This window comes from Saccoglossus kowalevskii, chromosome 2 (assembly GCF_978046115.1).
Source record: "Saccoglossus kowalevskii chromosome 2, keSacKowa6.1, whole genome shotgun sequence".
Classification (NCBI taxonomy): Eukaryota; Metazoa; Hemichordata; class Enteropneusta; family Harrimaniidae; genus Saccoglossus; species Saccoglossus kowalevskii.
The window spans coordinates 6,576,134-6,594,153 of record NC_140642.1 but is presented as its reverse complement, the minus strand read 5'-3'; the positions used below and the strand labels follow the sequence as shown (position 1 = coordinate 6,594,153).

General features: G+C 38.4%; 1 protein-coding gene across 1 annotated transcript; it reads right to left on the bottom strand.

Annotated features, from left to right (window-relative positions):
- Positions 1–4,465: 4,465 nt before the first annotated feature.
- On the bottom strand, positions 4,466–5,189 carry LOC102810345 (fatty acid-binding protein Fh15-like). The gene has a single exon (XM_006814237.2). The coding sequence runs from the start codon at positions 5,104–5,106 to the stop codon at positions 4,690–4,692; it is 417 nt and encodes a 138-aa protein (XP_006814300.1). The 5' UTR covers positions 5,107–5,189; the 3' UTR covers positions 4,466–4,689.
- Between the last annotated feature and the right edge of the window lie 12,831 nt (positions 5,190–18,020).

Here is an 18,020-nt window from a genome sequence, read left to right as displayed (position 1 = left end):
TGGAGTTGCCATAAGTGATGATGTCACCAAGCAACGATAATTATGAATGCAGTACCAAAGGTCACCGACCACGCACACGAACGATGTGTGTAAGTACGGGACATACATCAACGATTTTAAATTGACGGATTTCTGTTTTCTGGGTGAATACACGATTTGTTATCTCGGTGTTTGAACATATAAGGAATACAATCAAAATGATAAAAAGTTTCGCCAGTACAATTCAGATTATACGGTGTCTATTTCTGAGATGTTAGTTTGTAACTCAGAAATAAATCCACGCCTAAGTTTTGTTGTTTTGCATTAGCGTTTTGCATTATCGTCATTCACAATTTCCTTTGTCGCAAAATACGTACGCGGCAAAGAGGTTCTGTCAGTGTGTCTATTCTACTCAAACCTCCCGTGATGGAATATCAAGTGCCTTTACATTGCATAAACATGAAAACAGAACAGGGAAAACATAGTGCGAAATCGGCTATATATATAAATATATATATATAAATTACACATGATTAGAAGGCGCTGTTGGGTTTGTCCTATTTTACTAGGTCTCGTTGTTCGGCACCAACAGGGCAGTCTAATTCAGACCTCAAATGGTAAGGTTATTCGGTTTATTTGTACGGTACCTAGACTATGCTCCACTCTTAAGAGATATCACAGTGGTTATCATTGTTAATGTGATGGCTCTATGATGGCTTAATTATCGTGTTATTAAACCAGCTCTACACTATCTTAGACCTTAGCGTGGAATATTTTTTTTTTGTAAATTGGGTCAAATGTTGCACTCAATTTACTATCTAACAAACTAAGAACAGCGATCGAGGTACCTGTTCTAAATACATACAAGCATGCATTCCCCTGGAATGTGTCAGCGATTCGTGTGGGGGTGAGCAACACTGGTATTACATGTATTATATTATAAAGGCCGTCTTCCCCTTTTCCAGAAATCGAATAAACATAATCACTTATGCATTTCACAATGTTAACAAACAGTATAGAAATTGGTATCGAAGCGTTATACAAGTGTGGACCAGGCACGTCGCTTGGTATCAGGGGTAAATTCTTCTCTCCGGGGTTCTCCACACTTGTCAGGGGGGGGAATCTCGTCTCGTCTCTCTATCTCGTCCCCTTGAGGTACGGGATCGGGAAAGTCACTTATACTTTACAGTCAAATAAGACGCACACAACGAAATACGTTTCAGCTCTCGTCTTAGTCGGTCAATCGAGCACACTTTAAGACACGGCGCCCTGGGGAAAAATCCCCAAGACTATCGCAAGGCTGACCCAAGACTCTCTTAGACTGCGTCAACACTCGCCCCAAGGCTCTCCAGGACTGCTCTCTCTACTGCGTCTATCGTGCTGTGCTCCCCAAGACCAACTCAAACTCTCTTTATTCATTTTCAAAACTCTATCCAATTACAAAGCAGTAAAAAGACTCTAGGGCGTAACCTTCAATCATAAAGCCAATCACACTAAGTACTGAATACGTCATATCTTTTGATTAATCGTTCACTACATTAATAACTATGGATACCAACTGTCAGAATAGCGACGATTATCTCGTAATTAGTTCCAAATCACTGAGCTAAGTTCCGTCCAAAACTTCAAATAGGCCTACACGATGACAGACATAACACAGCAATTCGCTAATAATCAGCTAATTAAGTCGGTCAACAGATACGCAAAAACAAATTCATGACAGTATATAATAGACAGCACGGTAGGGTTATCAGAAACACTGCCTGATTTTTACATCTGGGATTTTGGACTGCCGTAAACATAATATAATGTATATAATTCAAGACGATTATTTAAAAATAAGCAGTTTAATAATTTAAAACACTGAATATAGAGCACTATTATTGATCACAAATAATGTTTCGAATTGCTTGAATTGCAAATGAATTCAACAATAAATTTTACAGTAAAAAAACAAAAACAAAAATCATCATCTTGGTTGTATCAACAGTTTCCTCTTCTATCGATGGATTGTGTTCGGTGGTTGTCGGTTGTCCATTTGTTTCCGATAGGTTGCCTCAATTCATCTTAACGGTATAATGAAATGAAAACAATTACTGGCAAAAATACAATGTGGAGTATACAGGACCGACAGCCAAATGCCACAGCGCACAAGACTGACCAAGTTATTGCGCCCTCGACGATTAAATCCGATACAGAATACAGCGCCAACTATCACACGTACATTACAGCTACAATCTACCAGGTGAATATAAAACAGTAGGAGACTATAAATATAACTTTTCCATAAATCACGCCCTCTTGTGACCGCGTGAGTAGGTGACACGAAGGCCGTTCGAATCATTTTGAGCCTTCACCGTCACCTTGACGTCACATATGCCATTTATAGGAATAGTATATTCTGGAATGTTTCGGGCGCAACCAACCGTCATTGGCCGAAAATATTAAAATGTAGTAGAGTTTCGAGGTGAAGTTTAAACTTAGTTAATTTCTTGAATGTTTTGCAAACTTATTGAGATATAAATTCTATGAAAGGTTATAACTAAATCTGAATATATCGTCAGTGCTGACATACATTGCATTTTGTCAGTCACAGAGACTATATTCCAGTTTGGGACCTCTTGTGTTGGATGTGTTACCATCTTCCTATCATAATGGCATTATGGCAATTTAATGCGTAGACTTGCATACTTTCCTTGTTTATTTGTTGTTGTTTTCTCAATAAAATAAAATGTTGTGGGAGTGTAAATGGCGAAAGCCAAGTCACCGCAAAAGTCGGGTTACCGCACAAATACAGTCCCATGTTTATTTGCTGTTTTCTCAATAAAATAGAATGTTCTGGGAGTGTAAATGGCGAAAGCCATGTTACCGCGAAAGTCGGGTTACCGCACAAATACAGTACCTTGTTTATTTGTTATTTTCTCAGTAAATGTTCTGGGAGTGTAAATGGCGAAAGCTTATTACCGCGAAATTCGGGTTACCACACACAAGAAAACATTGTTTTAACGTGCTACTCTGGTGTCAACCAAGGATGTGAGTGAGAATTTGGTTACCACCCACACCTTCAGTTAAACATTCTAGTAAGTAACTTAACCTTGAAGTACACGGTATTCTACTACACACTTCAAAGGACACTCAGTGACTGGCAGTGGTGACAGCGGTAATTACATAAATTATTAAATAACACCAGAGGTACATTACTTGGGGTTTGCAACTACGGTGACATGATAACGAGACCCCGTTTCAATCTCGCTCTCGCATAAGCGTTCCAACTCAGAAAAATGCGAATGCGCATGCCCGAGGTAACTAGGATACAGGGATGTCCAGGTGGATCAAAATAGCTGCTCACGATATGACGGATTACGATAACTATATTTTCTGTACATTTTCGATGTATTACATTTTTTCACTATGAATGTGGTAATACATGTTTTATTGTTTTATTACAAACCGTCTATGTCATGTCAGAAGGTCGTAGCATCAGTCTCGCTATCTACGAGATGAGACTTGAATGGGATCTTGGCATGATGTCACCATACAGGTCTCATGCCACTAATTAACCAATTTAAATGCCCAGCAAGAACCAATGAAATTTTTTAAATATTATTTTTCTCAGGTGCTCCCTGTTTGAGGGCGTAATCACCTGGGTCAGAGGTGAGACCAACATGTGGTCTTTTGTTTACTACTTAGCGGCTGTGTACCTGTGGGTTTATTCTGTGTGTTAATGGATGTTCTAATCTTGGTGTTTTTCCAGTGATTTCTCTTGGTGCAATCCAAATACAGTAGGTGTGTCTTGTTTACCTGAGATTTGCAAGAGTTTGAGCTGGCCAACATGTTAGTTTTTTTCATATGGTTGATTACTGGCATGTTGATTTCCCATTTTTGAGCCATATTTTCAACTTTCTTCGTCATTTTCATATAGCAATCTCGTCATATGTTAACATTGTCGTCTATGGAAATTCAATTAGTGGTATGAGCCCTACAGTACTATGCTCGTTGCAAACCCCAAGTAATGTACCTCTGATAACACTAACATATTACGATCACATGTCGTTGCCTCCCAGATATGATAGTTTTACGATATGCAATGCCCACCAATCAGAAGCACCATGGAGAAATGCTCACCAGCATTTTGCAATTTACGATAGCAGATTTTTTTGTGATTTGTCACTCCTGCTATCCATAGTTGGAAGCAATTCGATGTGACTAAAATGTTAAAATACTATATACTCATTTCTATCGCAATTTCTCTGGAGAACGACGAACATGTATATGTATCAATAATCGATCAAAAGACGAACACACATTTTCTGATTATAATGTACTCCAATATAAAGAATTTACTATAATATTTACCATTTGATTTCTTAACCACACATAGCAATTTGAAATTTTGGTGAGAAAAGGGATCTGCCCACTTAAAGTTGGTCGCAATACTTTTAGTTATAGAAAGACTGCTTGACCCAATATAGACAATAACACACGATTGAAATGTCACAAGTTTCGTTTATTATCCACTCTAATCACATTTTACAGGAATTGATTCTAAATATTGATTCTAAAATTATCATTATTTATTCAGACGCCATGGTGGTTGATATAAGAAGGTAATGTCAATATTGTAGCATTCAGCGATGTAAATTTGTACGAAATCTTCTATTTTTGTTGCGTCTTGTTGCTTTTCTTCAATCTTTCCAATAGTTACAAGTCCTATGCTCTGTTGAAGTAACGTTTGCACACAACACCATCCAGTTCCAAGGAAACTACCAACACGTCACCGACAAGTTCACGTGTTTCTACGACTCGGTTGACGATCTGGGACTGGTCACCCGTGCCCCTTGTTACGAACTTTGAATCCGAGACCTTTTCGGTTCTCACTTTTCTGGTTTTGTCGTACGCTAAACCAGCCGGTGAATCGTATTCTTCGTCTCGTTTAGCATTTATAACAATGGTTTTCTGCTCACCTATCAGTTTAATTGTACCTTCTCCGTCGCCAGTTTTCGTAAATTCCAGCTTAGGTTTTCCGATTCTCATCTTAGCGCGAACCTCTTCGGGAGCACCGACGGCTTCCAGGTATGCTTCGAGATTCTCTGATCGGTCAAATGTCCATTTTCCTTCGAAAGCCATTTTTGATGATGGTCGATACGATATTCTTCTAACTCGTTGAAATGACGGAATTGTGTCTTCTGTCGGACCAATTGCGACGTATCGATGGTGACGTTTTGAACTCGGTGATCCATTTTATAGACTCTCTGGGAACGTTCCATTATTGATTGGGTAGTATCGCCGGGTAAAAGCAAACTTATTTTTTAAAATTGACTTGAAGTTCACTCCATTTTGTTCGCCTCTCTCTCTCTCTCACTCTCTCTAAAAGAAAAAAATCATTGTATGACTAATGTGATGCAAAATAGTGAGCCAGTCCTCTAATAAACTTGAAAATGTGGATGGACATCATAGTCACCCTTGAAAAAAGTGATATATCTCTAAGTTAACCAAATAAAACAGAACTACTTGAGTAAATATTGAGTTTTGATGAACCACGTGATAGGGTCTTAAAGAATAAACTACAAGATTGAATACTTTGTCTTATCAGATTTAACTTGGTAACGACCTTTTACCTGCATCTAAGTCAAAGACATTCTGTATTTGTCTTTGGCATTAACATTTTTTTGGTAACCAGATCACGATAATTCATTGTCTACATCAAATGCAGTATCAAACAAAAACATAAACGTTAATATTACATGTTCCCATATTACATTGTTAACGTTGTTAGTGAGCAAAGGCTACCGATCAGCTAAATCACCTAAAGACGCCTCAATCGTCACACAGCGCCACGGTCGTTACACGGCGTCACAGTCGCCACACATCGCCTCGATGGTAACACAGCGCCATGGCCGTCACACAGCGCCATGGTCGCCACACAGCGCCACGGTCGCCACACAGCGTCACAGTCGCCACACAGCGTCTTTATGGTAACACAGCGCCATGGCCGCCACACAGCGCCAAGGTCGCCATACAGCGCCATGGTCGCCACACAGCGCCATGGCCGTCATACAGCGCCATGGCCGTCACACAGCGCCACGGTCGTAACACAGCGTCTCGGTCGTCACACAGCGTCACGGTCGTAACCAATCTCCTTCCCATAGGTCTTTGCGCTATACGCAATAAGTAACGCGCTTTGAACTGGTCGTCACTCATTTGAATATTCGAATACGTTCGAACTACGAGTTCGGTTAAACAGTAATGTGAGTCACCCGGTTACGTTAATAGGTTCAATAAGACGTTTTTATGCCCTGAATCTGAATGAGATGTTTGGTTAATTAGTTTTAAATGTGCATGATTTGCGTTGGAAAAGTATAGTATTCTCTGAGTTGTCAAGGTATTAGATTACAAAATAAATTACTTACTTTATAGACTGGCTAGGGGCTCTGTGTTCTGTGGATATAGGCTTGGCAAAACGAACCCATTCAAGCCAAAAAGAGTTGTGAACAGAAAACATGACAACCAGAGATGCTAGGAAATCATTTTGAGTGAAATTCTTCCCCAACTATATACATACACAGAATATGTTTTCATGCAGTTTTAGTGTATCACGTGCGCCTTTTCACTCTGATCAGTAACATTACCTCGCACAACGTAGTTTCCGATAAAATTGTTCGTATTTACGAAAGTCAAACATTTAATAGTTCAGTTGTCAGAAATTATTTGTTCATATTGTACATTTTCAGATAAAACAACTTTTGAAAATGACCGTGCGTTGTGAGGTGGTTGACCAATCGAAGGCAATATGTGGTACTATCGGCGTACGTACTAACTAAATTCAAGTTGAATTCGTACACGGGCCAGCATATTATTAAGTAAGTTGAGCATTTTCAACAACGACAAAAATCAGAAAAGAATAATTGAAACAAAATAATTCTTCTTAACTGAATAACCATATTGTATACGGAATGAACATTAAATACTATGCGGCCACCCACCAACGTGTGAGGCAATATTTATTCAATCATAAATCGAGCTACTACTAAATGAGATTAGGGTCGAATTGAAGATTTGGAAATTTGTTTCCCGCATGGCAGTTTTTTTTTTTTTAAATGCGTATCAAATGAGCGCCACCACCGATATAAAATACAACAAAGAGAATAATGTATGAACGTTCGTAAGCCACACGTCACACCTTGGGTCTTGGCTGGTTCCTCGTGTCCCTGGCGAATGGCAGAAGGGGCAGATAATCAGTTGTCGTTCAGTCTGGTTTTTCAGGTCTCGAGCTGATTTGAAACACAATAAACATAATCTGAGGTTGCATTCATATTTTGTATGATCTGTAAAATACCTTTCACTGACCCCTGTGGGCATCATTTATACGGGTTTGGGATTGCATAAAGTTCGTGGGAAATCTTATTCAAACAGTATCTTTGAACCAATCTTGAAGAATAAATGCAAGTAGTCTTGAGTGATTACAACAATCAGATGAGTATTTGGTTTCGGGACTAGACAGGCTAACGTCAGAGAAATATTCCATAATTTGTGGCCAAACCAACCCTTTATATCATTTACATGGTGGACATCATAATCAGTGAGTGGTGTTTTGCATATAAAACAAAGTGGAAAAGCAACTTTAATTAACCGTCTGATTAACGTAATATGTCCACATTCATGTTCCAACACCTCACAATTTGGCCAATCGTAAATTATTATAAGAAATAGGTAGAATTAATTTTATCTGCGCACTTATGTTCGCCTCCCAGTATTTGGTTCATGCTAGAATGTACTTCTGAGTGCTTGTCAACGCTTATAGAGCGGCAACACAGAAACTTGTAAATCAATGTATGGATGATTCTACTTTTATGACATACTAGTAGTTCTAGGGATTACGTGGGAGGGCGCTATTGTGTTTCCGGGTTGTGTTTCGTGATATACTTTTTACTAGATAGTGAGACGTGGTCAGGCAACCCCAATCAACCATTAATTTGTGATCCGACATTCACCTTTAAGTAGTCTTTAACATATCACTACAGTTTCCCCGTTAATAGTTTAGGTTAATTTGTACTAAATATTATATACAAGGCATACTACCCGATTAAGTGTTTAATATAAGTGAGTACCGGAGTTGGATTGGCAGAGATGTGTCTGAGAGGTGAGACACTCAGTGGCACACATAATCTAGGTTAGGCCACAGTCCCTCTGGTTAGGCATAAAATTACGATAGACAAACAGTACCACGACGGAAACTGAACTTGGTTTAAATAATACTTGCACTGTAAATACGATCGTCAAAGGATAATATATGTACTTGTCTCACTAAGTAATTCAAATTCGTAATAACATCATACGATATATGACACAGAAATACATGTCTTCACTGTGACCCTTCACTTAGTAGTGGGGAAAGATCCACGTGTCAATAGCGGGACAAAGGTGACTTGAAGTCAGCACAGTACAGTACGCACATGTACACGTGTCAGATACTGGACATCGAACCGTGACGTCATAGCTGTCGTACATGATGATACGAGTCGTGCTACCACGCATGATACGAGTCGTGCTGCCAAACTACAGGCCATACCTGGAACTTGCTAACATAAATGGGATGGGTTGAGATCTTGTAGAATAATCCTACCGCATACTAGTATTCCACTAATATTGGCAACCAAACTATGATTAAAGAAAGCCAACACGAAATATAGCATTATACTAACATGTATACAGCCACAGAGTTTCCCGTTGCACATATAGCTACAGAATGGCAACTGGTAGCATCATGGTCTGACCATTGGTGTACCAACTCGCCTTAGCATAACGAAGCTTCAGCTTTGACGTAAAGCTTCGCTTGCCCGTGCATGGATTGCAGTATATGCCGGACGCAGAATGCTCGGGTGTCCCGAGTGGATATTTGTAGTCAATTCCAAATGTCTTTATTTCTCGGATTCCAATGCCCTGTATTTGTAATAACACATGTGTGTATGTACTGAGTAAGTTAAACTTCGCGAACACCGGCCATTGCCCTAAATATTCGAATGTCAACGACCGACGCCTGCGAAACAGTCTTCCGATCCTGGAGGTCGAGACTCTCTCCTCGTATTGAGCTGGATATAGGGCAATCTGGCAGCACTGTCTGTCTGTCTGAACATGAATATGTTAAGTTTTGTAACTCTGTATAAAGGGTGGACCATATTCTAATCTATACTTATCCGCGTGATTGTCGAGGTGACGCGATATAAATTTTTCAAAAGCAATACAGTGTAAACTCAAATGGAGATAAGACAACTCATCGGCGTCATCTGAACTTGATACGCAACGAGTGGACGCGACCACGTGATAACCACGCCAGATATGAGCCCTTGACGTATTCAGTGCATTTGCACGCAAGGCATATAATGTAATGTCCAGCGTGTCAATATCGTACACATTGAAAATGTGGTAAATGTATTGGAGTACCTGTAGTCACAGTCACTCTATCCCGAGGAACTGTGCTGTAGTCAAGTATTGTGCTATTTAAAATATTGTTGATGCATTGCTCAATATAAAAAAGAGGAGTCGTACATGAAAATAAAGATATTTGATATTTGGGACTGATGATAATAACACTATCGATGGTGGGTATAAACTCCGAGACACCGGTAACTTGATAGTAGTTACAATCACAGTTGTCAATAACTGCACTTTGCATGTCATAGAATCACCACATGTAAAGTTACTTATGTAATATTGGCCTTTCGTCACGGTGACGTCAAATGGTTCTTATCTAGTCACCGTGACTCTCTCGATCATTTATAATCATAACCCAGTCCAGACAGCGTGACAACTTACGACGATTATAACACTCTTTGTTATTAAATTTACGGAGTCACACAAAATTACATAAAAACAGGACAAGTTCGTATTGGGGGGGGGGGGGCTGGTGTTTTGAGTCATGCGTGCTTAGTGTATCATAAGATAAAGATGTTCCTGATAGTAAACCAATGTAAAGTACGGTCAAGTTATTTTCTGATACTTGACTTTCTATCCATAACGTCGTGCATTTGTGTGTAAGTTCAGCCGTACTAAACAAGTTAAACGTGTCCCAGACGGGTGATTTATTGTGAATAGCAATGGTAGTGACACTGTGTTGTTAACGCGAAATTCTTCAATGTTAAGTAACTTCTTTTTTATGTATTTAATTAGGACGAAATCACCACAAAGTGTGTAATTCTATGATTAAAAAAATGCAAGCGGAGACCCGTCCCCCAGGCCCTACAACCAACTACACAGTCACAGAACGTCACGATACGGTATCACGCTACAGTTACAGATGACTGTGATTATGCTTCAACGATAACCAACCAAGAGATTATATCGGCGACAAACAATCTGTCTGGAAAGAACAGATAACTCGACTAAGTTATTAGTTTTAATTATATATCGTCTACCAATAGCTTGAAGTTGCGCACACACTTTGTATTATTACTTATCACATTCCACTAATTCTTGGGATTACCATGAACAATTAGTTGGCATGGCAACACATTCTGAAATTTTGCAGCATTGAAGCATGCATGCACTCACTGAAGGTCGTGGTGCCTAATCACCAAAGCAAGCATAATATTATGAGGTTTCTAAATTTGATTTCGATACCAGTCTCAATTTATTAGACGCAAATAATACACGTATAAAAAATATATTTCTAGAGTTTATTTTATCGATGAATGTGGTCACTAAATATTTCCAAAACGCCTTGTATCGACTTTTGTATGCTCACTGGTAGACTGGCTCCAGCTGGGTTGATTATGATGGTTTACAATAATTTGGTAAACATGTCAGTTTCTCGTTATTGGTGACATACTTTCGAAACAGTGGTGAGTGACCTTGACACCACGAGCCATTTTGCCATTACGGGACAGATGTATTGAAGCAAAGTGGTTCCTAGTTTATAGTAAAAAAAAAGAATCATCACGACTGAAGCAAGTATAGCTCACAGATTTATTCAAATCTGTAAGGTATGATAATAAAAGAAGTCATTCGTTGAATTGGCCATAGAGGTCACTCAAGCGTAAATGTAGAAAAGAGTATTTCCAACAACCTTATAGCTCAGTTGACCTGCCAGTTGTAATTATTATACCCACACGTTAGTTGATTTGAAATGACACACTTCTTGGCAAAACACAAGTGACATAGTGAGATCACATAATAAGGAACAACCTTAAGTTACTGATCAACAAATATGAAAACCTTACAGAAGTACTATGTTCTTCCAAATTTCAAAATGAAATATGTTTTTGTGTTGTTGTTTTTTTTGTGATTTTTTATTCGGAGAACTTGTTACGGTTAAAGGGCGGTGGTCGTTGCGTCGCGTCCTGTTCGATATGGGACTCATAGCGACTTACACAACACGTGTAAAATACATTGTTAGTTTACGTGAAATTCGAACACGCGTTGTGCCGCGGCGACCACCGTCATTTAATACTTTTTCGCAAACAGCACCATCGTTGAAATTGAATCAAGTAATTACCATACAAATCAGTGTATGCAATGTATACTATGTTGTAACACTTGACGTCGTACAATGTTCTGCAGCACAAATACCGCTGAGAACAGTATAACAAACATCTACTATATATACGAAGTAATCAAACGTGCGATGAATCAACTAACAACCCATGAGCATGTATGGTTCTATTAAATTATCTAGAGCTGTCATACATAATGTTGAATACACGAATATGCAAATCACAACTTCCAAATACAGGCCTTGTCGTTGTATTTTGAAGTTGTATTGAATAAATTATATGACTGGTGACATAATGCTCCGCGGACTCAATAGAAACAGCGCCACCCAGTGTTCAAATATCAAAGCAAAATGTTAGTTTTAATATTGTAAAACGATATTGTTTTGTTTCTTGTTTACTAGAAGTGTGCGTAATCAACAACATTTCCCAGTATTTTAAAAGCGTTTCTAATCACTTTTCACCAATGTGTGGCATAATCTATACGCTTTCAACCAAATCCGCGTATTTGGGTGTTAGATCTGTTGAATTTCAACGAACTGACTTTTAATTAAATTCATGAGGACAGCTGGAAAAAGAAAAAGAATTCAGTGCGATGTTACTAAAATATACATTGGGTCATAGTGATGTTAACTAGTTTAGTACAAACGTTCCCCTCCCTGACGAAACCCCACCCAGAGAAATTGCTAAATGTACAACGGTATTTTTTCTGGAAGGGTTTGTATGTGCGCACTTTTGTCCGGGAGGGGGGAGTTGTTTACTGTACTATGTGTTTAAGATTCTGTAATGAGACTTACCAGATTGACATCCGTGTCATTTATGGCTGTTACAGTGTACGCCGCAAGAAAAGACGAAACAATTTACCTATTACCTATACAATTATGTTTTCACTTCTAGCTATGGTTTATTCAGAGTTTGAACGACGTATTTACTACAGATTGCCGTGCATTTCAGTGTCCTATGTCTCGAACTGGATGTTCACGGAGATAAGATAAAAGTACCAACAACTAACAATATGCAAAATTGAACGAATTAACAAATTTAGTCAGAACATCCATTAACCATAACACTTTCCAAACATCTTTGATATCAAAGTATGCTCTGTGGCTGCGCAAGTGAGGGCGCCACCAGCGTTGAGAGTGTATTCCAAAACAGTTCTCCATTTTGAGTATAGTGTACGCACTGTACGCACTCCGTTATCCTCTAAACCTACTTATTCATAAGACAACTTTCCATTTCAGGAATTAGGTGAGTATTTAATGCATTGTATATGCTACTAAACTTACTGTTTTTGTATACTTTCACTCCACAACAAATTACTAGTACTACTATATCATACGAAGAGGTCATCTATGGGTTAAAACGATACGAACTGCATATGACCATACTCCCTCTTATGACAGAGGCTCTATTCGAAAGGGCGTTGGGTGCGTAGCTCAACACAAGCGAGTTAATTGTCTGCAGGGTCAACTGTTTTTGCCACTCTTCTCGGTCAGGTTAAGTGAATAAGTATTTGTTCAGCAACCCATAGTATTGGGCCATCGATGACTTGAACTCAGACTAGTCTCGATTGTACTCTCAACCGCTGTGACTATAACCGTTTTTATACGTTTATATTAAAATTGCGGTGGCCCACAAGTGACAACATATATTTAATTCATCGCGGAATCAATAAAATGCTCCCATCTCTCTCAGTCGGTACTTCGATAGCATCCCCAGACGGATGTGTTGGATAGATTGACACGAAACGCTGCATTGCTATGTATACGAATTTTCAGCAGACAGCGGTGGTGATCACAGTCTAACTAAACCGTGACCAGTCTTGCCCTTGATCTCAGACAACTAATACATTTATTAGCTTTCTGAAGTTTGATTGAAAAAAGGGAGAATTATAGGATATCATGGCTACTTCCGCCGTGGAAAATGGAGAGTTTCATTTGCGAGACGTGAGAATTTTGCCGTCAAATTACGGAGTTTTGCTGTGAAGTAATAGTGTTTTGCTGTGAAGTAATAGTGTTTTGCCGTAAAATAATATAGTTTTGCCGTCAAATAATTGAGTTTTGCCATGAAGTAATAGTGTTTGCCGTGAAGTAATAGTGTTTGGCCATCAAATAATAAAGTTTTGCCGCGTAATGTAATCAATTACTACCATGTATTCGAATTGAGACGTTAATCTTGATACTTCCTCGTTTATACGGCAACATTATATCGGAGCCAAACGTTTGGAGCGGCAACAATCGCCGTGTAAACGCGTTCAGTTCGAGCTGAGTACGGCTGCAATACATCCCGGGGTTGAGCTCGCACAGAACGAACCCGATATTTCCGCTGTAAACTCTAACTGACTTGCTCTTTACTGTGAACGAAAAAGCAACCCAACCATCAGTATTGCAATATAACCCACCGTTTTGCTAACAAAGTAGCAATATTGACATTCGATTACCATTACAAATTGTTGAACATTGAACTACATTACATTACATTACATTGAAGGACCATAAACGATCATGAAGTAAGTTCTGGATTCATTTGTTTCGATAGCACAGTTTGTGCCACATAACTGTGCTTTTTAGCCCCATGTGTCAACTCAACATGTGCCATAGAAACATGCCCATAAATATGGCATAACAACTTTCACGTGATTATCATTTTGTTGAATGTGATTAAACGATGGTTGGCTGGTTGCCACTATTCATTGTTATGCTGGAACACATTTTTCAATTGCCAAAATTCATTGAAACATGACACATTGAAACTCACATGTTGTTTTGCTTCTGAATCATTAGAAGTGTTATCTGTATTTTTTTTACCAATCTATTTCAGAAGAGAAAAAAACATTGATAAATGGCAACTGCAGAGAATGTGAAAACAACTAAGAATCCATCAAGTTTATCCGTTCATAAATGCAGCATTTGTCACAGTATATATGCTACATACAGTCAACTGTATTTCCATGTGTGTGTTCATTCTGCTAAAAGTTCATTCCAATGTGACAAGTGTTGTGAACAGTTTTCAGATATAAAAAAGTTAAAACACCATGTGAAGAATGTTCATCCCGGGAACATGTATCAATGTAGTATATGTGCCAACTGCTTTACAAGCAAGTCAGATTTCGTATTACACGAGGACATACATAAACAGTCATATAGGTGTCAGAGCTGTGAAAAATGTTTCACAAAAGTGGGTCAGCTGACGATACACAGAAAGCAGTGTATGAAACAACATAATCGCTCTCAAAATACAGTAAGCACCAGCACCTCACACATGTATACCTGTTCATATTGTCACAGCTGTTTTGCTCGGAGAGTAGAACTCAAAATTCACATGCGGTCACACAGAAGGGAGATAACTTTCCTTTGTGATCGATGTGGGAAAAGTTTTATCAGACAATCTGATGTGACGAAACATATGAAAATGCATGAAAGGGAAGTACTACAGACATGTGGAGATAAGATAGTTGGGGATTGTTTCAAAGACGAAGATTTAGACTCTGTGATGTGTGACATATGTGGTGAAAACCTGGAGGATAATATTAAATTCAAGCACCACATGAAGCTACACTCGAATGATTCAAAGGTTGGTGAAGAGATTGAACAAACTGCCACGGAGAGTCCTTTAAAATGCGAAAGGACACCATGTACGCAATCCAGAGAAATAACTTTTTCCAGAGCTGACAGCCCATTGTGCAATATTGTGTCGTTTGAACGACTGTGTGAAGTATGTGGAGAAATATTTGGAAGACTTGATGAGTTTGAAAACCACAAACGCGAACATATTCAGTGTCTTGATGATATATCAGAAGTGAATATTGCTGATTGGAATAACGTGCAACAGAACTATAGCAAACCTGATAAGAAGATATCTGATAAGAAAATTGTTGTGGTGGTTAAACCCCCAAAACGTATCAAATCAAAACAAGCTGACTTAAAGTGCTATACAGACTTGCATAAGAAATATTCTGGTACAAAGCATGCTGACATGTTGCACAGGAAATACTCGTGTAAAGTATGTGGACAACTGTTTGGCGGAAGTCATGCCATCAATAGTCATATGAGAAAACATTCTAATGTAGTTCAATACAAATGTGGTGTCTGTTGTAAACGCTTTCAGCGGAAACATGATATAAATCGTCACATGAAAACACACAGTAAGACAAGCAAGTATCCTTGTGAACATTGTGTAAGAACATTTGCAAAACAGGCACTCGTGAATATTCATTGTGAAAAACATCATTTTAAGAAAAGTAACCAATGTAATCATAGGAGGGGTTTGACCCCAGAGAAGGTAAACAGCAGTATAAAGGTAACTAAAATGCAACACACGTATACTTGTGTCAAATGTCAAACACATTTTTATTCGCATAAAGTTTATAAAAGTCACATGTTTTCTCATGCTCATAAACCTTACAAATGTGCAATATGTGGTGAATGCTTCAGAAGTGAACGGAACCTAAATCAGCACCTTCTGAATCATGAAAAGATGGACACACATAATTCATATGTATATAGAGTTAACAACACTAATCTGACAATGGAGCAGCCCAAAAGAAAACTAGAAGACCCATCAACATCAGCAAGTCCACCTGCCGAAAGTTTTCTTAAACTCAACTCAAGTAAATATACTGACGTCTGTGTAGGGGTAAAAGTATTGAAACCTGATGATTGTGGCAAGGGCCTTTCACACAAATGTGTAGATTTGAGCTTGTTAGAGGAACGGCCCTATGAATATGAGACATGTTCTGACCAAACAAGTTTGCATCTAATTTCATTTGAGACCTCTGCATTTGACTCATTTAGACTCAAGTTTAAAGTATAGAAGTCCGTTTATAAAAATGAATAACGCAAAATTAGTTTTGTTAACGATCGTTGATTTGTACCACTAGTCAAGATATGAACTAACAAATTAAAATAAAACTCCTGGCGTTGTTGATGCAAGTCCTATAAATACACATGTGTCGTGCACCACCCATATATTCAGTACGGTACACTCAGGGCTATTACTGCTGCTACTTAGTTCATTAAATGCCAGATATGTAAAGACAAGCCAAAAGATTCTTTATTCACTCTTATTCACTAGAGACTTCTTGTATGTATATTTTATTTAAATTCTTAAACCTTTGAATTATTTTCGGCTAGTTTGTTTTGTATTTTCGTTTGTTGTGATTGTCTTTTTCTTAATGTACTCAATGTTAAATGTTGTACATGCCAAATAGAACATTCTATTTTATATTAGCTTATATTATGTGTATGCTGTGCTATCGGGCAACACAAACTAGGATTGAAACTTACTTCTCGATAATTTAAATGAAAATCGTTAGAATTGTATTTATATTATTAATCGTTTTCATTCGCATTTATCGTATTGTTATTGTTCACCAACTGTTCGTTAGACCGGTACCTAGGCATATAAGAAACATATATTTATGTATTGAGACATGCTAGCACTATATCAATGTGCAACCTCAATTTACTGCCAAGCGTGTTACTACATTTTTGATTACTTGGTATGTATCCTTGAGTGAACTGTCATGAATTTGTTTTTGCGTATCTGTTAACCGACTTAATTAACTGATTATTAGCGAATTGCTGTGTTATGTCTGTCATCGTGTAGGCCTATTTGTGAAATTTTGGACGGAACTTGGCTCAGTGATTTGGAACTAATTACCAGATAGCCGCCGCTTTTTAGACTACTCATTCTGACAGTTGGTATCCGTAGTTATTAATGTAGTGAACGATTAATCAAAAGATATGACGTATTCAGTACTTAGTGTGATTGGCTTTATGATTGAAGGTTACGCCTTAGAGTCTTTTTACTGCTTTGTAATTGGTTAGAGTTTTGAAAATGAATAAAGAGAGTTTGAGTTGGTCTTGGCGAATACTCCACGACAGACGCAGTCCGAGAGAGTCCAGGGGCGAGCCTTGAGGCAGTCCAGTCTTGGGCTAGCCTTGTGTCAGCCTTGTGAGAGTCTTGGGGACTTTTTCCCAGGGCGCTGTGTCTTATAGAGTGCTCGATTGACCGACTAAGACGAGAGCTGAAACGTATTTCGTTGTGTGTGTCTTATTTGACTGTAAAGTTAAAGTGACTTTCCCGATCCCGTACCTCAAGGAGACGAGAAATAGAGACGAGACGAGTTCCCCCCCTGACAAGTGTGGAGAACCCGAGAGAAAGATAATTTCCCCCTGATAGAACCTCCATCAGATTTGTTCATTTTTAGTGAACGTTGTTAAAGTTTTGGTAAAAATTCTATTATCAACTTTTTCGTGAAAACTCTAACCCCTGCTTTGAAATGTAGGTGCCCCGGGTGAACCCGTATTAGATTTGTTCAGATGATAACAGAAATTCCTTATTATTAGCTAATATTCATTTAGCTGAAAAATTGTATTATCTACTGCCTTTGTAAGCACCCAGCCTGATTTCTATTCGTGTTGAGCATTTTTTAAATAACGGTAATTAAATAACATATATTGATAAAAACATTATAGTATGATATTTACCAGTGTATTGTTTGTAGAAATAATTAAAAAAACAAACATGCCTTCATTTACGTTTACTTTCGGT

Coding starts and splice junctions, on each gene's coding strand:
- LOC102810345 (XM_006814237.2), bottom strand. CDS start 5,106: ATGGCTTTCGAAGGAAAATGGACATTTGACCGATCAGAGAATCTCGAA.